A 24,148-nucleotide genomic window follows, 5' to 3' on the forward strand; every position below is an offset into this window, starting at 1 on the left:
TGGACTCTGAGAGAGAAGGTGAGGGTGGGACGTTCTGGGAGAATAGCACTGAAACATGTATATTATCGTATGTGAAACAGAACACCATTCCATGTTCGATGCATGTGACAAGGGCTCAGGGCCGGGGCAATGGGATGATCCAGAAGGATGGGATGGGGAGGGAGGTGGGTGGGGGGTCCAGGAAGGGGAACACATGTAAACCCATGGCTGATTCATGTCAATGTATGGCAAAAAGTACTACAATATTGTAAAGTAATTAGCCCCCAACTAAAATAAATAAATTTATTTAAAAAAATAAAATAAAATAAAATAAAAAGAAAAAAAATAGAAAAAAGAACACACACGTGGCAGCTGACGCCTGACGTAGGTTTTGCACCCGCTCTGCTTCCCCCACCACCCTGTTTTCTGCTCCTCAGGGGGTTCAGCTCAAGGATTCAGGGTCCCGCTTTGGGTGACTGCACCTGGAACATGTCCAGCGGGAGTTAGAATGCAGCCGCAGTTCGTTCGCCTCCAATGCCTTTGCTGCCCCCTCCCGGCTTGGGAACAGAAACAGTGTGGCGCTGCGCCCACCCCCGCTGCGACGCCCTGCGGGACGTCAGAGCCGCCTCTGCTTCTTTGATACCTAGTTGCAAAAGTGAAAACTTCTTCCTGAGTCCGTGTCACTCAGGCTTCGCCTGGGGCACGGGGCTAAAGACCCTGCTGGCTAATGCAGGAGACGCGGGCTTGGTCCCAGGGTGGGGAAGATCCCCCGGAGGAGGGCATGGCCACCCGCTCCAGTGTGCCTGCCTGGAGGAGCCCCTGTGCAGAGGAGCCTGGGGGGCTGCAGTCCACGGGGGTCGCACAGAGTGGCACACGACTGAGCGACTACACGGCAATTGTATTGTTCTTAGGGGATGAGAGGCGGAATTCCTCGTCCACCACCCGCTCCGCGGGGTCTCCGAGTCCCTGCTGTGGCCCCGGGCCTGAAGCCCGCGCTGCCCGCTGGCCGGGAAAACACAGCCGCGAGGGCCCCTCCGCGCCGGGCGCCGCGGGCCCGGCCCCCACCTCCTGCCGCTAGGTGGCAGCAGGCCTCCGCGGGAGCCCAGGCGGCTGGCGCGCCAGACCGGCCGAGAGACGCGGGCCTTCCTGCGCGCCCGCCCCGCCGGCCGGCCCCTCCCAGGCTGCCGGGCGGCGCCCCCTCGAGACCACCCCGCACCCGCAGACGTGCTCCCAGGGTGCCCCCTCGCCTTCGCTCTGCGCCTGCAAGCGCCTCCCCCTGCATCCCCGGTCCCCTCGGCCCCCCAGCCCTGAGCAAAGTCCCCTACCCTTAAGAGCCGCGGCGCGGGACTGCCCCCCCGCTGCCCCCAACCCGGCTGTGACTTGGCACGGGTGCCCAGGGGCACGGAGTCTGGGTGGGGAGGGCCTGGCGCAGTGCTGGACCAGGGCGTCCCGCGTGTGACGGGGGTCCTCCAAACGTGCCTGGGAGCCACCAGGGCAAAAGCGCGGAAGGAGCGGCTCAAGACCCCCCGCATGCACCGAGTCCGCACGGGTGCTCAGATCGAGCGCTTAAAACTGCCTGCAACTGTTTACAATAGCCAGGACATGAAAGCAACCTACATGTCCATCAGCAGACGAATGGATAAGGAAGCTGTGGTACGTATACACAATGGAATATTACTCAGCCATTAAAAAAATACATTTGAATCGGTTCTACTGACATGGATGAAACTGGAGCCCATTATACAGAGTGAAGTAAGCCAGAAAGAAAAACAACAATACAGTATACTAACGCCTATATATGGAATTTGAAAGATGGTAACGATAACCCTATATGCGAGACAGAATAAGAGACACAGATGCATAGAACAATTTTTTTTTCATGTTTTCCTCCAATTCTTTCATTGATTTCTTTTTTTTTTATAAATTTATTTATTTTAGTTGGGGGCTAATTACTTTACAATATTGTAGTACTTTTTGCCATACATTGACATGAATCAGCCATGGGTTTACATGTGTTCCCCTTCCTGGACCCCCCACCCACCTCCCTCCCCATCCCATCCTTCTGGATCATCCCATTGCCCCGGCCCTGAGCCCTTGTCACATGCATCGAACATGGAATGGTGTTCTGTTTCACATACGATAATATACATGTTTCAGTGCTATTCTCCCAGAACGTCCCACCCTCACCTTCTCTCTCAGAGTCCATAAAATTGTTCCATGCATCTGTGTCTCTTATTCTGTCTCGCATATAGGGTTATCGTTACCATCTTTCAAATTCCATATATAGGCATTAGTATACTGTATTGTTGTTTTTCTTTCTGGCTTACTTCACTCTGTATAATGGGCTCCAGTTTCATCCATGTCAGTAGAACCGATTCAAATGTATTTTTTTAATGGCTGAGTAATATTCCATTGTGTATACGTACCACAGCTTCCTTATCCATTCGTCTGCTGATGGACATCTAGGTTGCTTCCATGTCCTGGCTATTGTAAACAGTGCTGCGATGAACATTGGGGTACACGCGTCTCTTTCAATTCTGGTTTCCTCGGTGTATATGCCCAGCAGTGGGATTGCTGGGTCATATGGCAGTTCTATTCCCAGTTTTTTAAGGAATCTCCACACTGTTCTCCATAGTGGCTGTACTAGTTTGCATTCCCACCAACAGCGTAAGAGGCTTCCCTTTTCTCCACACCCTCTCCAGCATTTATTGCTTGTAGACTTTTGGATAGCAGCCATTCTGACTGGTGTGAAATGATACCTCATTGTGGTTTTGATTTGCATTTCTCTAATAATGAGTGATGTTGAGCATCTTTTCATGTGTTTGTTAGCCATCTGTATGTCTTCTTTGGAGAAATGTCTGTTTAGTTCTTTGGCCCATTTTTTGATTGGGTCGTTTATTTTTCGGGAATTCAGCTGCAGGAAGTTGCTTGTATATTTTTGAGATTAATTGTTTGTTGCTTCATTTGTTATTATTTTCTCCCATTCTGAAGGCTGTCTTTTCACCTTGTTTATAGTTTCCTTTGTTGTGCAAAAGCTTTTAATTTTAATTAGGTCCCATTTGTTTATTTTTGCTTTTATTTCCAATATTCTGGGAGGTGGGTCATGGAGGATCCTGCTGTGATTTATGTCGGAGAGTGTTTTGCCTATGTTTTCCTCTAGGAGTTTTATTGTTTCTGGTCTTACGTTTACATCTTTAATCCATTTTGAGTTTATTTTTGTGTACGGTGTTAGGAAGTGTTCTAGTTTCATTCTTTTACAAGTGGTTGACCAGTTTTCCCAGCACCACTTGTTAAAGAGATTGTCTTTTCTCCATTGTATATTCTTGCCTCCTTTGTCGAAGATAAGGTGTCCATATGTGCGTGGGTTTATCTCTGGGCTTTCTATTTTGTTCCGTTGATCTATATTTCTATCTTTGTGCCAGTACCATACTGTCTTGATGACTGTGGCTTTGTAGTAGAGCCTGAAGTCAGGCAGGTTGATTCCTCCAGTTCCGTTCTTCTTCCTCAAGATTGCTTTGGCTATTCGAGGTTTCTTATATTTCCATACAAATTGTGAGATGATTTGTTCCAGTTCTGTGAAAAATACCATTGGTAGCTTGATAGGGATTGCATTGAATCTATAGATTGCTTTGGGTACTATACTCATTTTCACTATATTAATTCTTCCAATCCATGAACATGGTATATTTCTCCATCTGCTTGTGTCCTCTTTGATTTCTTTCATCAGTGTTTTATAGTTTTCTATATATAAGTCTTTTGTTTCTTTAGGTAGATATATTCCTAAGTATTTTATTCTTTTTGTTGCAGTGGTGAATGGTATTGTTTCCTTAATTTCTCTTTCTGTTTTCTCATTATTGGAGTATAGGAATGCAAGGGATTTCTGTGTGTTAATTTTATATCCTGCAACTTTACTATATTCATTGATCAACTCTAGTAATTTTCTAGTAGAGTCTTTAGGGTTTTCTATGTAGAGGATCATGTCATCTGCAAACAGTGAGAGTTTTACTTCTTCTTTTCCTATCTGTATTCCTTTTATTTCTTTTTCAGCTCTGATTGCTGTGGCCAAAACTTCCAAAACTATGTTGAATAGTAGTGGTGAAAGTGGGCATCGTTGCCTTGTTCCTGACTTTAGGGGAAATGCTTTCAATTTTTCACCATTGAGGATAATGTTTGCTGTGGGTTTGTCATATATAGCTTTTATTATGTTGAGATATGGTCCTTCTATTCCTGCTTTCTGGAGGGTTTTAATCATAAATGGATGCTGAATTTTGTCAAAGGCTTTTTCTGCATCTATTGAGATAACCATATGGTTTTTTTCTTTCAATTTGTTAATGTGGTGTATTACATTGATTGATTTGCGGATGTTAAAAAAACCTTGCATTCCTGGGATAAAGCCCACTTGGTCATGATGTATGATCTTTTTAATATGATGTTGGATTCTGTTTGCTAGAATTTTATTAAGGATTTTTGCATCTACGTTCATCAGTGATATTGGCCTGTAGTTTTCCTTTTTTGTGACATCTTTGTCTGGTTTTGGAATTAGGGTGATGGTGGCCTCATAGAATGAGTTTGGAAGTTTACCATCTTCTGCAATTTTCTGGAAGAGTTTGAGTAGGATAGGTGTTAGCTCTTCTCTAAATTTTTGGTAGAATTCCGCTGTGAAGCCGTCTGGTCCTGGGCTTTTGTTTGCTGGAAGATTTCTGATTACAGTTTCGATTTCCGTGCTTGTGATGGGTCTGTTAAGATCTTCTATTTCTTCGTGGTTCAGTTTTGGGAAGTTATACTTTTCTAAGAATTTGTCCATTTCTTCCAAGTTGTCCATTTTATTGGCATATAGCTGTTGGTAGTAGTCTCTTATGATCCTTTGTATTTCTGTGGAGTCTGTTGTGATCTCTCCATTTTCATTTCTAATTTTGTTGATCTGATTCTTCTCCCTTTGTTTCTTGATGAGTCTGGCTAATGGCTTATCAATTTTGTTTATCTTCTCGAAAAACCAGCTTTTAGTTTTGTTGATTTTTGCTATGGTCTCTTTTGTTTCTTTTGCATTTATTTCTGCCCTAATTTTTAAGATTTCTTTCCTTCTACTGACCCTGGGGTTTTTCATTTCTTCCTTCTCTAGTTGCTTTAGGTGTAGAGTTAGTTGATTTATTTGATTTTTTTCTTGTTTCTTGAGGTACGCCTGTATTGCTATGAACCTTCCCCTTAGTATTGCTTTTACAGTGTCCCATAGGTTTGGGGTTGTTGTGTTTTCATTTTCATTCGTTTCTATGCATAATTTGATTTCTTTTTTGATTTCTTCTGTGATTTGTTGGTTATTCAGAAGCGTGTTGTTTAGCCTCCATATGTTGGAACTTTTAATAGTTTTTTTTCCTGTAATTGAGGTCTAATCTTACTGCATTGTGGTCAGAGAAGATGGCTGGGATGATTTCAATTTTTTTGAATTTACCAGGGCTAGATTTATGGCCCAGGATGTGATCTATCCTGGAGAAAGTTCCATGTGCACTTGAGAAAAAGGTAAAATTGATTGTTTTGGGGTGGAAACTCCTGTAAATATCAATTAAATCTAATTTGTCTATTGTATCATTTAAAGTTTGTGTTTCCTTGTTAATTTTCTGTTTAGTTGATCTATCCATATGCGTGAGTGGAGTATTAAAGTCTCCCACTATTATTGTGTTATTGTTAATTTCCCCTTTCATACTTGTTAGTATTTGCCTTATATATTGTGGTGCTCCTATGTTGGGTGCATATATATTTATGATTGTTACGTCTTCTTCTTGAATTGATCCTTTGATCTTTATGTAGTGTCCTTCTTTGTCCCTTTTCACATCCTTTATTTTAAAGTCTATTTTATCTGAAATGAGTATTGCGACTCCTGCTTTCTTTTGGTCTCCGTTTGCATGGAATGTGTTTTTCCATCCTTTCACTTTCAGCCTGTGTGTGTCTCTAGGTTTGAGGTGGGTCTCTTGTAGACAGCATATATAGGGGTCTTGTTTTTGTATCCATTCAGCAACCCTTTGTCTTTTGGTTGGGGCATTCAACCCATTTACATTTAAGGTAATTATTGATAAGTATGATCCCGTTGCCATTTACTTTGTTGTTTTGAGTTTGTGTTGAAACATCCTTTCTGTGTTTCCTGTTTAGAGAAGATCCTTTAGCATTTGCTGGAGAGCTGGTTTGGTGGTGCTGAATTCCCTCAGCTCTTGCTTGTCTGTAAAGCTTTTGAATTCTCCTTCATATCTGAATGAGATCCTTGCTGGGTACAGTAATCTGGGTTGTAGATTATTCTCTTTCATTACTTTAAGTATGTCCTGCCATTCCCTTCTAGCCTGAAGGGTTTCTATTGAAAGATCAGCTGTTATCCTTATGGGGATCCCCTTGTGTGTTATTTGTTGTTTTTCCCTTGCTGCTTTTAATATTTGTTCTTTGTGTTTGATCTTTGTTAATTTGATTAATATGTGTCTTGGGGTGTTTCGCCTTGGGTTTATCCTGTTTGGAACTCTCTGGGTTTCTTGGACTTCTATGACTATTTCTTTCCTCAATTTAGGGAAATTCTCAACTATTATCTCCTCGAGTATTTTTTCACGGCCTTTCCTTTTATCTTCTTCTTCTGGGACTCCTATGATTTGAATGTTGGGACGTTTCATATTGTCCCAGAGGTCCCGGAGGTTTTCCTCATTTCTTTTGATTCTTTTTTCTTTTTTCCTCTCTGCTTCGTTTATTTCCATCATTCTATCTTCTACCTCACTTATCCTATCTTCTGCCTCCGTTATTCTACTGTTGGTTCCCTCCAGAGTGTCTTTTATCTCCTTTATTTCATTATTCATTCTATATTGATTCCTTTTTATTTCTTCTAAGTCCTTGATAAACATTTCTTGCATCTTCTCAATCTTTGTCTCCAGGCTATTTATCTGTAACTCCATTTTGCTTTCAAGATTTTGGATCATTTTTATTATCCTTATTCTAAATTCTTTTTCAGATAGATTCCCTATCTCCTCCTCTTTTGTTTGGCTTTGTGGGCATTTCTCATTTTCCTTTACTTGCTGAGTATTTCTCTGCCTTTTCATCTTGTTTAGATTGCTGTGTTAGGCGTGGCCCTTCTGTATTCTGGTAGTATGAAGTTCCTCTTTGTTGTGGAGGTTCCTCACTGTGGTTGGGGTTGGACAGGTGGCTTGTCAAGGCTTCCTGGTTGGGGGAGCTTGTGTCGGTGTTCTGGTGGGTGGAGCTGGATTTCTGCTCTCTAGAGTGCAATGGAGTGACCAGTATTAATTTTTGAGATGTCTATGGATTTGGTGTGCCTCTGGGCAGCCTGTATATTGATGCTCAGGTCTATGTTCCTGCGTTGCTGGAGAATTTGCGTGGTATGTCTTGCTCTGGAACTTATTGTCTCTTGGGTGGAGCTTGGTTTCAGTGAATTTATGGAGGCTATTGGATGGTCTCTTATTAATTAATGTTTCCCCTGGCTTTCAGTCTTATTCTTGCAGTAGCCTGAAGACTTCTCCTTCCATACAGCCTCAATAATAAAACTTTTAGGTTAATGGTGAAAAGATTCTCCACAGTGAGGGATACCCAGAAAGGTTCACTGAGTTACATGGAGAGATGAGGTGGGGGGGGTGGGTTGAGGTGACCAGGAGGGGAAGAGGGGAATTCAAATGTGGAGAGAGCTATCTAGCCAGTAAGCACTTCCCTCTGTGCTTTCCACAGTTTGGAACCCTCAGAGTGGTTCACAGAGATACATAGAGAGGGGGGAGGAAGGTAACAGAGGTGAGCATGAGTAGAAAGGGAAGAATTAAGAGGGGAGACAGAGATCTGGGCAGTATCCTGTTCCTGAAGTGTTCTCCGGTACCCAGAACACCCTCAGAGATTCACAGAATTGGGTTGAGACGAGAAGGAGGAGGGTGGGAGATAGAGGTTCCCTGAGGGAGAAGAAAGAGCATCAATAGGGGGAGAGAGTGATCAGGCCAGTGATCACACTCCTGAGTAAAAGTGGGTCCTAAAGATTGGGTTCTTAAATGTACAAAGTTGATATCAAATATGTAAAACAAAGATTAAAAATCTAAAGTAGAGGTTAGACTCTTATAAAACTTACAATCTAAAAAAAAAAAAAGAAAGAAAAAAAGGAAACAGTGTAAAAAGAAAAAAAACAGTAAAACAGTAAAAAAAGAAACCGTAAAAAAATGTAGAACAGGAAAACAAAACATTAAAAAAAGGAAAACACAAAAGGTATAAGATATATGTGTGTAGTTTGCTTCAAAAATAGGGGTTTTTTTTTTTTGCAAGTTAATAGTGGGTTATGAAAATGAAAGTTAAAGGTGTAATAGAGGACTTGAAGAAAAAGGAAAGAAGAGAAAAAAAAAATTTTTTTTAATTAAAAAAAAAAATAGTAAAAAATATATATATCCCGGACTTTCTCTGGAGCTGTTGTGAGCAGTGTGGGATCTGCTCAGTTTTAGATAGATCCTTATTCCTGCTTATACTTTTCAAGATCTATAGGTCCTTTTCAATGCAGTCGGTATTAACTACAGGGATCTTAATCTGTTGGCCTGTCCCTTCCAAAGCGCTTCCCTCTGTTTATTTGGCTTCTGTTTGGAGATCTCTTCAGTATCTAATTTCCGCCCTGCAACAAAGCGGTGGAGGTGTTCTCTTTAGGTTCGCTTGTTCAATCGTGCTGTGGGGAGGAAGGAACACTGCAATTCTGGCGTGTGTGTGGTAAGCTCGCAGTGTCTCGGCCGCACTGGGTTCGCCCCCGCTCACGGCGTGTGTGCTTTCCCCGTCTACCCTGTTCAGGCTTCAGGTTACTCGGCCGGGGAGCGGGCCCTGAGCTGCGTGCACTTCCCAGGTCTAAGCCGCTCAGGTTCAGGCTCCCGGTTACTCCACAAAGGCGCAGACTCGGTTTCGCCCGCGGCTTGTGCCGTTCCCGGTCGGAGCTGCCCAGGCGGCCAGGAGTTTGGCGAGGGCGCTCTCCCCTGTTGGGGCGGTGCGGCTTATCACCTCCCTGGTCCCCGCCTCGGTTTACGGGCGTGCCCGGCTCCGGTGTGCTTTGTGTCGGTTCTGGGGAGCTGGTCTCTGGCTGCGACCCTCCCGGCGGCTGTCGACCCTCCGGGATCTCAGGCAGTCTTTGCTTAGAAACTGGGAGCCTGTTTGCAGTTTGGTAGGGGGTGCCCTCTCTGGAGCGGAGTTTGCCCCTTTCCGGCTCTGGCGGGCCGCGCCTGCCCGCTGTGTCCGGCGGGGGATGGGGCGGTCCGCAGCCGGCTAGCTCTCCTCTGGTATCGCTCAGTCCTTTGTTCTGTGAGCGGGCCGGCAGTGCCTTAGAGTTGGGCTTTTCGCGGGATAGTTCTCTCTCTCTCTCGCTGTCCCACAGTTTAGGTTACTATCTCACGTTAGCTCCCTCACATTGCCCTCGGGGCACTCGGGCCCGGTCCTTACCCTAGGCAATGCCGCCCGCTCCTCTCCGTTCAGCCCCCACTTGCTGGTGGCGGATGATGCGAGCGTCTGGGGTTCTTTGCTGGGAGTTGCTTTAGGCACGTAATCTGTGGATTTTATTTATTTTTTCCTCCCAGTTACGTTGCCCTCCGAGATAAAAAATCCTCCCCTACACCCGCCGGTGAGAGGGTTTCCTGGTGCTTGGAAATTCCTCCTCTTTTACGACTCCCTCCCCGGGACGGGTCTCAGTCCCTAACTCTTTTGTCTCTCTTTTTATCTTTTATAATTTCTCCTACCTCTTTTGAAGATAATGTGCAGTTTTTGTGGAAGCCTGACGTCCTCAGCCAGCCTTCAGAAGTAGTTTTGTGAAGTTTGGTCAGCGTTCAGATGTTCTTTCGATAAATTTGTGGAGGAGAGAGTGGTCTCCCCGTCCTATTCCTCCGCCATCTTAGCCTCGCCCCTTGCTGGCGTATTGAGTGCAGCACTTACACAGTGTCATCATTCAGGATTTGAAATAGCTCAACTGGAATTCCATCACCTGCACTAGCTTTGTTCGTGTAGTGATGCTTCCTAAGGCGTACTTGACTTCATATTGCAGGATGTCTGGCTCTAGGTGAGTGATCACACCATCATGATTATCTCGGTCGTGAAGATCTTTTTTGTACAGTTCCTCTGTGTATTCTTGTCACCTCTTCTTAATATCTTCTGCTTCTGTTAGGTCCCTACCATTTCTGTCCTTTATTGAGCCCATCTTTGCATGAAATGTTCCCTTGGTATCTCCAATTTTCTTGAAGAGATTTCTGGTCTTTCCCATTCTGTTGTTTTCCTCTATTTCTTTGCACTGATCACTGAGGAAGGCTTTCTTATCTCTCCTTGCTATTCTTTGGAACTCTGAATTCAAATGAGTTTATCTTTCCTTTTCTCCTTTGGTTTCTGCTTTCCATGTTTTCACAGCTATTTGTAAGGTCTCCTCAGACAGCCACTTTACCTTTAGCCAGACTCTTTAAGAAAAAGAGAGGATTCCAATCAATAATATTAGAAATGTAAAAGGAAAAATTACAACTGACACTGAAGAAATACGAAGAATCTTAAGAGCCTATTACAAGCAAATATAAGCCAAAATAAGCAACCTGAGAAATGGACAAGTTTTTGGAAAGTTACAATTTCCTAACACTGAACCAGAAATAAATGGAAAAAATGAAGAGAACAATCACACAGAATAAATTGAGCTGGTAATTTAACACTCCCAGCAAACAAAAGTCCAGGGACACATGGCTTCACAGATGAATCCTACCAAACATTTAGAGAAGAGTTAGCACCTGTACTTGTGAAACTACTCCAAAAATTGCAGAGGAAAGAACACTTCTAAATCCATTTTATGGGGCCATGATCACCCTGATACCAAAACAAGACAAAAATATTACACATGAAAAGGTAATTACAGAAGACTTCCAAGATGACAGGGAAAAAAAGATGGGGAGATCACTTTCCATCCACCATAAATACATCAAAAATTCACCTGCATGTGAAACAACTTTCTGAACACTGGTAGAAGACCGCAGGCTCCCCCCAAAACAGGCAGATCTCCTCAGAATGAGGTAGGTCAAAAGATAACCTGGCAAAAAAACCGCCATACCACTCAGCAATTCCACTGTTGAGTCTATACCCTGAGGAAATCAGAAGTGAAAATGATACATGTACCCCAGTGTTCCCTGTAGCACTATTTACATAGCTGGGACATGGAAGCAATCTAGATGTCCATCAGCAGGTGAATGGATAAGGAAGTTGTTGTACATATACACAATGAAATATTGTTCATCTATAAAAAGGAATGCATTTGAGTCAGTTCTAATGAGTTGGATGAACCTAGCGCATAATGTACAGAGAAAATTAAGTCAGAATGAGAACCACAAACACCTTATTAATGCATATACATGAAATGTAGAAAGACAGTACTGACAGCCCCACATGCAGGGCAGCAAAAAGAGGCACAAACATAAAGAACAGACTTCTGGACTCAGTGGGAGTGGTGAGGGTAGGATGATTTGAGAAAATAGTATTGAAAGATATACAGTACCATAGGTAAAATAGGTAGCCAGTAGGAATTTGATGTATTATGCTGGGCATCCAAAGCTGTGCTCTGTGACAGCCTGGAGGGATGGAATGGAGTGGATTGTAAGAGGGGGTTGAGAAGGAAAAGGACATATTTATGAGAGAGTTAAAGCTTAGGAACCTTTAAGGAGGAGGTGAACATTCTCGCTGTTACTTTTCTTAAGCCTTTTGCAATAATGTATCTTGCCTGAGAACTGGCCCTTTATTTCAGTGTGGAGCTGATAATTACACAGGCAGACAATGTCTTGCTCATGGAAATGCTTTTCTTAGGCTCTGTTAATGATTATAATTGTAGCAAATCTTGCCTGTGAGAGGTTACTGACAGTGAACTATGAAGGAATTCTTGGGACTCCAGAGGAGAGAATTTATTTATTTATTTATTTATTTCAGAGGAGGGATTTAGATACCAGGACAGAGGGGCCAGAGATGGAGACCTGATCATTCTGAGCTTTTGAGCAGTGAAATTGAAGTCTCTCAGTTGTGTCCGACTCTTTGAGACCCCATGGATTGTAACTTACCAGGCTGCTCCATCCATGGGATTTTCCAGGCAAGCATTCTGGAGTGGATTGCCATTTCCTTCTCCAGGAGGTCTTCCTGACTCAGGGATTGAACCCGGGTCTCCGCATTATAGACAGACGCTTTACCGTCTAAGCCACCAGGGTAGCCTTTGAGTAGCGAAATTTTGTTAAAATGTAAAGGGATAGAGAAGGCAGTGGCACCCCACTCCAGTACTCTTGCCTGGAAAATCCCACGGACGGAGGAGCCTAGTAGGCTACAGTCCGTGGGGTCGCTAAGAGTCGGACACGACTGAGTGACTTCACTTTCACTTTACCCTTTCATGCACTGGAGAAGGAAATGGCAACCCACTCCAGTATTCTTGCCTAGAGAATCCCAGGGACGGCGGAGCCTGGTGGGCTGCCGTCTATGAGGTCGCACAGAGTCGGACACGACTGAAGCGACTTAGCAGCAGCAGCAAAGGGATAGAAAACGCTTCTGACATAGACATCAAAAAGGGACAGACAAAGTGCCCTCTTGCTAGATTTTAGCGAGGCATTATATACTTGTTAGCGAGTTGCTAATCATAGATAAAAGAAACACCTCAAAACTGATCGAGTTGCACCAGGCCCCTCTCCCACAACATGCATTTTGAGATAGCATCTGCACAAAGGGAGTCATCTCTGATTATAACACAATTGACATGACTCTTGAAGAAAGGCAGATTTCCAAGCAAATACATAGTTTCACTAACATAGTTTAAGAAAAAGATTTCCATGAATAAGACATATTGTTTTGCTGTGCAATTAGCAGCTCATGGTTTGAAAAAAAGTTTCAGGTGGAAAAGATTGGAAGAAAGGCAGATTGCTAAGCAAATGTAACAGTTCATTAACATAGCTTGAAAGAAAAACATTTCCCTGAGTAAAACACACTGTTTTGGTGAGCCACTAGCAGCTCAAGTTTTGAGAAAAAGTTAGTTTCAGGTGGAATCAACTGTTGTTATGGCAAGTTGGAACCTCCTTTAATCCTGTGTAGAGAAGAGGAAAAAAAAAAAGTCCACCACTTGCAGTTTATTTCCTCCTGCCTTTTGGGGACCCTGGCCTCCCTACCTGATCATTAGCTCTTTTACCTGGGAAACTGTTTCTCAAGACTTGTACCCTTGATTGCACAGCAAGGATATCTCACGCAGAGATGTTGCCTGAAACTGTTCTCCCTTGCTAATCTTGTACAGAAGTTATCTCAGGATTTATGCCTCAGGAAAATCTCTTGTGGAACTGTTACAACCTTGAGGTATTCTTTTTATCTATTCTCAGTAACCAGTTGAAAAGTATATAACGCCCCACTTAAACCAGTGAGACAGATACTTTTCTACCTCTTTTTTTTTTATGTCTATGTCAGAAGTTTTCTCTGTCCTGTCACTTTAAATAAAATTTGCTGCACAAAGCTCTGAGTGAGTGAGACTGTCTTTGGTCCCAGAGTTAAATATTCTCCTTTGGAGACCATGAATCCAGTGGTATCATTCATTGTTCACCAAAAGCTATCAAGTATGCCTATGGTTGATTCATATTAATGTATGGCAAAAACTATCACTGTATTATAATTTTTCTCCAATTAAATATTTTAGAAAAGAATATAATAGGTAGTCTAAAGTAATGAATGCTAAAATAAGAGTAGGAGTAACAAGACAGGAAAAATAATAATTGTGTATATACATATAAATGTTTGTGTGTGTATAAAATCCTAACTGAAACAAATCTATTATTTACCAAAGGCAGTTGAATATCTTCAGAAAACCTGTCCTCTTAACAGAGGGAAAGTTAAATTCAAGTTTTTCATGCCAGTTTACTTTTAAAATTAATTTACTCAATTGAATTTGTTTTAAGTTTAGATAGTCCTGACCATCAGAGACCTCTTCACTCAAGGTCTACTTTCCACAAAACTTTTTATCACCTACTGTATCTACTACTTCATTTTCTCATCCAAACAACATCCCTCTGTAAGTCAGACTTATCTCCTTTTCCCTTAATAGAATGCAATTCCATCCTTCATGCCTTCTTTACTGAAAGCAATCATGAACTGTCCTACACCAACACCCTGTAGATTGGTAAACATAATTCCAAATAGTAGTTTGTTTAAAAAATATATGTTCTTTTTTAAAAAATGTATTTATTTTTAAACAAAGATGCAACATTTTTAATGATAAAGGGTACAATTCACAAAGAAGATAGAAAACATCAACCAGTAGACATTTAACAACAAAGAAACAAAGATACCTAAAACAAAAATCAGAAGAAGTAAAAGGGAAAGAAAATATATGTACAATCACAGTGAGACATACTAACATTTCTGAGAATGTTTTTATCAAGTGAAAAAATGTAATTAATAATTAAATATACTTATATTTATTTTAATTTATATTAATCTTATACTCTACACAAATATGTTTAAATTTTTGTATATCATATGTTATTTGATGTCCATAGGATGTTTAGGAAAACTGGCAAAATGTTAACCATTAAAAATAAAAAATATAATTTCTTAAAGCAAATATCTCAGTGTGACACATAAATAATATTCATATTTATTAATAGTTCTAAATCTTTTGTTTCTCTGTAAAAGGGAATTGAAGCATTGTAACTAATGTTTCAGTATTTTGTTTTATTTGGTAGTGGCCTAGCTACTAACAGTTTAAATCTTTTTTTTTTCTTTTTACCTATTCAATAAACTTCCATTACTTAAATTAGCACAACCTTTGAAATTCAAATTATCAAAATCTGGAGAGATTAAAACACAATTATTCTTAGGAGGGTTTATTGAAAGGCTCTTTTGTCATTTACATTTTCTTTCTTTGCAAGTTGATGCACATCAGTTTGCTTCGCTTGCTGACAAATTTGAAACAGATACAGCAAAATTTTATTTAACAGTAAATCTAGGCACAATGAAAGTATTACACTTAACATTATACTTAATGTTGATGACCCTAAGACATGTCCAAATTAAGTACATCAACAAACTTAAACTTTTTGTTGTTCACTCAGTTGTGTCCAACTCTTTACGACCCCATGGCAGTATGCCAGGCCTCCCTGTCTTTCACCATCTCCCAGAGCTTGCTCAAACTCATGTCCTTTGAGTCAGTGATGCCATCCAATGATCTTGTCCTCTGCCATCCCTTTCTCCTGCTGCCTATAATCTTTCCCAGCATCAGGATCTCTTCCAATGCTCTTTGCATTAGGTGGCCAAAGAATTGGACCTTCAGTTTCAGCATCAGTCCTTCCAATGAACAGTCAAGATTGATTTATTTTAGTGTTGACTGGTCTGATCTCCTTGCAGTCCAAGGGACACTCAAGGGTTTTCTCCAATACCACAGTTCAAAAGCATCAATTCTTCCATGTTCAGCCTTCTTTATGGTCCGATTTTCACATTCATTCATGTTGACTGTAAAAACCATAGCTTTCACGAGTCAAAAGAGAGCATACTGGTCATAGCAAACACCTTCTTCCAACAATAGAAGAGAAAACTCTACACATGAGTATCACCAGGTGGTCAATACTGAAATTAGATTGATTATATTCTTTGCAACTGAAGATGGAGAAGCTCTATACAGATGGCAAAAACAAGATCAGGAGCTGACTGTGGCTCAGATCATGAACTCCTTACTGCAATGTAAGCATTAATACTCAGAATTTAGTACTGAATATTTCCCAATACATGTGAACACGAAATTTGTTTGGCTTAATTTCTCTTGTATTTACCAGTTAGTTTTGTAAGCACTTACTTTTCATTAAATATAGCTCACTTACAAACTAACCTCAGCAATATTATCCAAAGATAAAAGCACATACTGACATACATATAACCAGATAGACATGATCAAAGATCTAACTTCACTTTCTTTCTAAACTCAGTCTTGAAAGAGATATCACAATATAAAGCTCACTAGTTGTAAATAACAGTTAGAAAAAGACATTTAACAGTTAGAATATGTCTATTAAAAGGTTTTCTTCTCTTTTTTTCCTGCTTCAGTTTCAGGAATTAGAGTCTATCTAGCTAAGATAAGTGATCATGAGAACTCTGGTCTCAAGACTCAGGGAGTGAAAATCAGGTTCTCTAGGTAGGATTTATTCTCTCTGGACCTATCATTATTATTATTTTTCTTTCAAACTAGCTTTCTTTACTGGGAGGGGATTGATTAAACTTTGACTGGCTTTATTTACTTAATTGGCACAGATGAAAGTTCATAATTTTCATAAACACTTCTTTCTTCTTAATGGTTTTGAAAAGTTGGTCAGCAACTCAAGGGTGTTTCTGTTTAACTCAGACCAGCCTAGGTTGTCTTGACTAGAGCATAGCCAAATCCTCTTCTAAACATTTTAAAAGGCAGAGTTAAGCAAACATCATTTTTCTGGTTAGAAAATTATTCAGAATATTGCTTCAAAGTTTTTGTTGTTGTTGTTAAACCTTTAATAATACTCCACAATTGATTCATGGGGTCTTTGCTTGCACTGTTTAATCTTTCTGTAGTCTACAGTTTTACAAAAAAAGCTCTGGGATAAGTTTAAATAATTTCTGAGCTAATTCCTTGTATTTAGTGCAAGCCTCTGGACAATGTGTCAAGGTACATTAAGCAACATTTCCATCCTGTTTTCTCTATTCCTTACCTTGCTTTGCTTCAGAAACTAAAAGCTGTGTTAAATGATATGATCTGACGACCTGGGCTTGCAGGATTTAATGGTTAAATTGAATTCCTTAGCAAATCTCACTGGATCTGGGCTTGAATTGGGAAGTTTCTTAGCCAAGTCTCTAAGTTTTGCTTGGCTACCAGGTTATGTACATGGTGTAAACACCAAGGATGCTTCACTTCTTGTGGTAGTTTTCTCCTTAAGGGAGTTAAAGTCACTTCTGATTTTCTATCCTCCTTTGCTGCAGAAAGGGGAGCAGCAGAAGGAGGAAGAGAAAAAAGAGACAGTATCTTGGCAAATAATTCAGATTGAAGAGGATATGTAGAGGGAAAGACAGACTGTTAGCAGGCTTTTTGTTACTGTTGTTGTTTGTTGTTGTTCTGATATAGTTTCAGGCAAAATTTCTAGATAATCAAAGTAAGCATTCCATTAAGTTTGCTGATCTTACAGCTGGCTTTTTCCATCAGCACACACAAAAATATCAATTTTGGATATCCAAAGAACCCCAATTTAGACATTTTAGGTTGAGATCTCATTTAGTATACTTTTTCCAATCATTAAATATGTATTTTCTATTTACATAAACCTTGCTCGAGTGTTGTTAGAGGCTGGCTTTCTGATGCTCCATGTTCTGTGTTTGAGAGGATCTGTTTTCCATTTTAAGTTGAATTTGTCATGGATAAAATTCACTAGTGAAATTGTGTGGTGAGCCAGTGTGCTGCTTGTGAGTTTTAACCCCTGGAGGAGTTAAAACTCAAGAATTGTTTTAGCTTTCTTATGTGTCTCAGTTTCTACTTCCAGCAGTGTAAGACCACTGTGAGTACTTGGATTGTTGAATGGCCAATTCTTTTCTTTTTTAATTGTAGGCTAATTATTTTACAATATTGTAGTGTCAAAGGACATGAGTTTGAGCAAGTCTGGGAGATGGTGAAAGACATGTGTCCCCCATCCTGAACCTCCCACCCACCTCTCTCCCCATCCCATTCCTTAGGGTCATCCCAGTGCAACAGCCCTGAGCACCCTGTCTCATGCATCAAACCTGGACTGGCTTTCTATTTCACATATGGTTATATACATGTTTCAGTGCTATTCTATCAAATCATTCCACCCTTGCCTTCTTCCACAGAGTCCAAAAGTCTGCTCTTTACATGTGTCTCTTTTGCTGTCTCGCATATAGGATTATCATTACCATCTTTCTAAATTCCATATATATGAGTTAATATACTATATCAGTGTTTTTCTTCCTAACTTACTTCACTCTGTCTAATAGGCTCCAGTCTTATCCACCAAATTAGAACCGATTCAAATGCATTCTTTTTAATAGCTGAGTAATATTCCATTGTGTACCACAGCTTTCTTATCCATTCTTCTGCCGATGGACATCTAGGTTGCTTCCATGTCCTGGCTATTGTAAACAGTGCTGCAATGAAGATTGGGGTAAACATGTCTCTTTCAATTCTGGTTTCTTCAGTGTGTATGCCCAGCAGTGGATTTCTGGATTGTATGCCACTTCTATTTCCAGTTTTTTAAGGACTCTCCATACTGTTCTCCACAGTGGCTGTACTAGTTTGCATTCCCACCAACAGTGTAAGAGAGCTCCCTTTTCTCTGCAACCTTTCCAGCACTTATTGTTGTAGACTTTTTGGTATCAGCCTGAATGGCCAATTCTTACGTGACCCCTACACAAGAGTTTTAATTAACGAGTAGGTTTTCCTATGGGATCACTGGACAGTATGAGTACTTGGCCGCCATCACTCCTGTAAATTTCTCAGTAACTTGACACATCTTGTCCCTTTTCTTCAGAGCAAAGCTCTCATGTGGTATCTTCACTTTTATCCCAACAAATTCTATTAAGGTGGCTAAATTGAGCAAGAGCATGAAATTTTTCAACAGAGCCCCAGGCATTCCTTGGTGTCTTTCAACTAAGTTCCCCTCCCTATCTTTCCACTGGTTGGGTTTGCCCCAGTATCTCTCAACTGGGCCCCCCAAACTCCAGTAAATTCAGGGTTTGGGAGGGTGCAAGTACCTGCTCAACTACCAGTAAAACTTAATATCATCCACAGATACAAGAGATCTGAGAACAAAGAGAGACTTTCCCAATGCCTCTGGACTCTTAAGGTGGCAGATGGGCACAAAGGGTCTCTGGTGACATGGCCTCTGTCAAGTCTCCTGGTACTTGTAGGGTTCAGGTGAAACAGAGAAGACTACTCTGTGTCCCTTTGTGGTTGCCATAAACTTGTCAACTTAAAAAAAAAAAAGCACAACTTGAGAATTGCAAGTCACATTTTATTTGGGGCAAAATGATTACTACAGCCCTGGATCAAAATTGCAGATAATTCTGAGAAACTGCTCCATGGTAGATGGGGGAAGGTCCATATATATATATGATTTTGGTGAAAGGGGAGTTCAGGCAATCAAGCACGGATTTTTTGCAAGAAGTTTCTGCTAATTACAAAGAACAGTCATACCCATGGAAGGTTTGTGCTTTTCTAGATTTTAGGACATACAAAAACTGCCCTCCTAAGATTGGCTCCTGAAAGCCAATCTTAGGAGATTGGCCCTCCTAAGATTGGCTCTATGTGAAGACGTGTCTTGCCAGCTTTTCCCAGAGCACAGATGCATCATGTGTGCCCCCACCTTGAACTACTTTCAGTGGGGTGTTGAGGTCAGCAGCTGCAGCAACATCTGATTTAATCCTTATAGAGGTAGACAGCAAGTGCCAATGGCTTACCAAAAACTGGTTGTGGTCTTAGTTGGAGGATGAGATTTTGTCATTGCTTTTCTTGCAATTGAAAGGTTAGTTTCCCAATAGACTTATCAAGATAAAAACACACTAGTAGCAATCATGCAGTGGGTCACAGCATATCTGTGACACTAACTTAAACTTTAGATTTTACCACAGAGTCCCTCAGGTCTGTTAATTGTTTGAGCTTTTCACTCAGGTAATGTAAAACCACTGTGAGTGCAGGACACATCTTATATGTGTCCCCAGCAGAGCAACTTTTTAATTAAAACGACTGACCTTCACTTTTAGGTATAGTAGCTAATTAAGAGTATTTGTATCCACCATTCCTGAATCTGATAAAACCAGGAATATCCCTTCTTTAGAGCTGAAAACTCTTGAGATATCTTCACTTTTTCAATAAATTTATTAACTTTCTCAATAAATTGTTTTAAAGTAGACAATTTAAGGGAAAATCACAGGCTATTTTCCCACCAAAATACCATTCCAACCCCTACTCAGTCAGCTGAGTCAACTCTTCTGAGTCTTTTAACTGGGTCAAATTATCCATATCTAAACTGAGCAACGGAGAAGGCAATGGCACTCCACTCCAGTACTCTTGCCTGGAAAATCCCATGGATGGAGGAGCCTGGTAGGCTGCAGTCCATGAGGTCACTAAGAGTCGGACACGACTGAGCGACTTCACTTTCACTTTTCACTTTCATACATTGGAAAAGGAAATGGCAACCCACTTCAGTACTCTTGCCTGGAGAATCCCAGGGAGGGAGAAGCCTGCTGGGCTGCCATCTATGCGGTTGCACAGAGTTGGACACGACTGAGGTGACTTAAGCAGCAAACTGAGCAATAATCTTCCCAGAGTCCTTCAAATGAACTAACCAACGTACCAAGCTCAAAAAAGTTTCAAGGGTAACCAACTTCAAGGAGTTATACTTCACTGGATTTTCCAAAATCGGTATATCTGAGTACCAGAAGAGAAAGACTCTAATTCATTTGGACTCTCCAAGGAGGTGGACAGGCACAAGAAGCCTCTACTGGTACCAAGGAACCAGATCCTCAGAGCTCAGTGAAGGAAAGAAGCCCGCTCTGTGTGCCTTTGTCGGTGGCTAGTACTGTCAGGCTGGACAAAAAGGGGGAAAAAAGCACAAGCTAAAAGTTGATAAAGTTTTATTTGGCTAAATTACTGAGGACTATGAGGAGGGCATGTTAACCCATTCCAGTATTCTTACCTGGAGCCTCCCTACGGACAGAGGAGTCTGGTGAAGTACGGGCCATCGGGGTCACAGTCAATCAGACAGGACTAAGCAACTAAACACAGCAGCACTGAGGATTATAACCCAGGAGGTATTATTAGCTCCGAGAAATTGTTACAGAGAGGGAAAGGAAGAGCAAGGTATACAAAAAAACCCAACCAAAGTATAAAAAAACCCAACCAAACAGAACAGAGATAGTCATAACATGTATTTCTAACTAAAGAAACACACCCTTTTGAATTAAAGAATATATGGCTTTTCTTCGCATGAGAAATGAAGTTTGGGCTCATCAAAATCATCCCCAGATTGTGCATCTTAACCATTTTGGGCCAACGTCCTATTTCTCTCCACCCCAAACCCCACCAGGGCACATATTTGCAGGTGACTACAGATGCTGATGACTTGATTCCCTTACCAGTCTTTGTTTACTGAAATATCTGGTAAAATTATTTGTCCAGATTTTCTCCAAACAAGTATATTTCCCTATATCTTGTTTTCTAAAAGCTCTGAGAACCCTAAAGCCACTGCAAAAAAGTCCCCTCCTATAAAGTTGCTAATGCCACATGCGGACAGCTGAGCCCTCCATCAAACTTTTCCCAGAAGGCGCCTTTCCCTTCTTCCCTGAAAGTGAAAGTCGCTCAGTCCTGTCAGACTCTTTTTGACCCTACGGACTATCAGTCTATGGACTTCTCTACGCCAGAATACTGGAGTGGATAGCCTTTTAACTTCTCCAGATCTTTGCAACCCAGGGCTCAAATCTAGGTCTCCCGCATTGCGGGCGGATTTTTTATCAGCTGAGCCACAAGGGAAACCCAAGAAAACTGGAGTGGGTAGCCTATCCCTTCTCCAGCGGATCTTCGCGACCCAGGAATCGAACCGGGGTCTTCTGCAATGCCGACGTATTCTTCAACGATCCATCAGGGAAGCCTTCACTCTCCCACCCCGCAATCCTCAAAAAGGAACTTGCTGTGCCTGAGTGTGGCTTACTACAAGCTCTCCTTTCGGTGAAGACAAGCCCAGACCACAGATGACCACACCATAATAAATCGTGGAACTAGAACCAAAAATACGGATAGCAGGTACCCGGAAATCCTTCCAAGCCATCAGCCAGGGAAACGGAAATGGCTACTGCCGACCCATCCCGAGGCGGGGTTGTGTCAACCTTCTAGCAAGGGTCCTTTTTGGGGCTGCCCTTAGCGTTGCCTGCACAAATGTCCATTAGGTCGCCTATGAATAGCCCCCTAAAACTTTGCCTCGCTTTTTATCGTCAGTCTTTTGCAGGTAATACGTAAAGCCAGGTGAAATAAGGCCATAGAGTGACCTCTCTGATACACCAACCATTCTCCTCTCCCAGGCGCGAGACCTAGTCTCTCTCCCGCCTCCGCAGCCCCGCCCTTCACAAGGGGGCCTGAGAACGGTCAGGGAGATACGCAGACGCTTTCGTTGCTCGCTCGGCAAGATGGCGGGGGGTGCGGAGTCGGGTGTTACCCTGCGTCAGCTACATCTTTCTCGCCAGGATCTCTCCACACTGGTAAGGTTTTTTTCTAGGCATATTGGAATGAGTTCGGGAGTGGATGTGACCTGACCTTTGGGAAGCGTCGAATCACGGCAGTACCGGGCTGCCGACAGCCTGAGTTACGCCGGAAACCTGGATCCGGGCGTTTTTTGCAGCGTTTATCCAGGTGTACGACTTGAATCTGGCGGTGTGAGATCATGGAGCTTTGAAACTCGAAGATTTGCGCTGGAAAGTCAAGATGTTAAGTGTTATTAAGGTCTTTTCCTCTGAAAATCCGGGAAAAGACTGTTAATACCTTTAATTTTGAAAGGAAGTTTTTACACTATCGTTAGTGTTAATTCTCTTGAAATTTGAGGCCTTGGTCTTCCAGGTCTTCTAGAGTTAGTGGAAATATAGTCTCTTTTGTAAATGTAAAGAGCTTCCAGGACTTGCTGAGTCAGTCATTCGTGTCTGACTTTGTGCGAATCCATGGACTGCAGCACGCCAGGCGTCGCTGTTCTGACCAGGAATCAAGACTGCCTTTGCAAGAAAGGTAGTTTTTTTTTTTTTTTTTTTTAATAAATTTATTTATTTTAGTTGGGGGCTAATTACTTTACAATATTGTAATAGTTTTTGCCATACATTGACATGAATCAGCCATGAGTTTACATGTGTTCCCCTTCCTGGACCCCCCACCCACCTCCCTCCCCATCCCATCCCTCTGGGTCATCCCATTGCCCCGGCCCTGAGCCTTTGTCTCATGCATCGAACATGGAATAATATACATGTTTCAATGCTATTCTCCCAGAGCGTCCCACCCTCACCTTCTCCCTCAGAGTCCATAAAATTGTTCTATGCATCTGTGTCTCTTATTCTGTCTCGCATATAGGGTTATCGTTACCATCTTTCAAATTCCATATATATGCATTAGTATACTGTATTGTTTTTCTTTCTGGCTTACTTCACTCTGTATAATGGGCTCCAGTTTCATCCATCTCAGTAGAACCGATTCAAATGTATTTTTTTTAATGGCTGAGTAATAATCCATTGTGTATATGTACCACAGCTTCCTTATCCATTCATCTGCTGATGGACATCTAGGTTGCTTCCATGGTAGTTTTGGTAAACAGTGGAGCGCTGAATAGATAATGGCAAATTGAAGATATAAAACATGAGATATAAATTATGGTTTGTCTTTTGTGAGGTAGTTTAAACTAAAATGTTTAATTGCAGGATGTTACCAGGTTGACACCACTCTCACATGAAGTTATCAGCAGACAAGCCACAATTAATATAGGTAAGAATACATTGTTATGTACAGTGCAGTCTTTCTTGAGGATTGATTGACTGCTCTCCGATGACATTTAAACTCTTGTTCAGTTAACTGAACTGTAGGAGGACTGAGATATATAATGGGTAGATTTTAGCCATTATGAGCACAGTACCTGCTCGATTTCTTGGGAAACAGTACTCTTCACTTGGATCCAAGGAAAGACATAGGTATATGAAGAGACAGTAAGGTGTATGCATGTATAGCAGAATGTTAAGAAAAGGAGAAAATTCCTTTTGTAGAGAATATTTTAAGAACAGATTTTTAACATGACTTTGATCTTTTAGAATAGTCTTTTGCTTCCTTTCTTAATTGACACATAATTTGGGAGAAGTTGATTGAGTGTAGATGTTTTAGCGTCTATTATATTAGCAGTAAAACCCAATAAGACTTACCTTAGAGTAGTAAGGTAAAAATCGTAAGACATACTGCTCTTGCTGCTGCTGCTGCTGCTATTTTAGTTGCTAAGTTGTGTAGACTCTTGTGACCCCATGGGCTTGCTGCTTGCTAAGCTCCTCTGTCTTGGGATTCTGTAGGCAAAAATGCTGAAGGGGGTTGCCATTCCCTTCTCCAGGGGATCTTCCTACACCAGGGATTGCACTCTCCATCTCTTCAATTGTAGGCAGATTCTTGATTGCTGAGCCA

At 41.6% G+C, this 24,148-nt stretch overlaps 1 protein-coding gene across 2 annotated transcripts in view; it reads left to right on the forward strand.

The window, feature by feature from the left end:
- The first annotated feature begins 22,123 nt into the window (after positions 1–22,123).
- LOC145537628 (eukaryotic translation initiation factor 2 subunit 3, Y-linked-like) overlaps positions 22,124–24,148 on the forward strand; it is a 29,942-nt gene continuing 27,917 nt past the window's right edge. For both annotated transcript variants that reach the window (XM_081568398.1, XM_081568399.1), the window contains exons 1-2: positions 22,124–22,209; positions 23,407–23,470. In XM_081568398.1, coding sequence (XP_081424524.1) covers positions 22,138–22,209; positions 23,407–23,470 — 136 coding nt within the window. In that variant the 5' untranslated portion in view covers positions 22,124–22,137. The remainder of the gene's footprint in view (positions 22,210–23,406; positions 23,471–24,148) is intronic.

This window comes from Giraffa tippelskirchi, chromosome Y (assembly GCF_054371585.1).
Source record: "Giraffa tippelskirchi isolate mGirTip1 chromosome Y, T2T-mGirTip1v1.2.pri, whole genome shotgun sequence".
In the NCBI taxonomy this organism is placed as follows: Eukaryota; Metazoa; Chordata; class Mammalia; order Artiodactyla; family Giraffidae; genus Giraffa; species Giraffa tippelskirchi.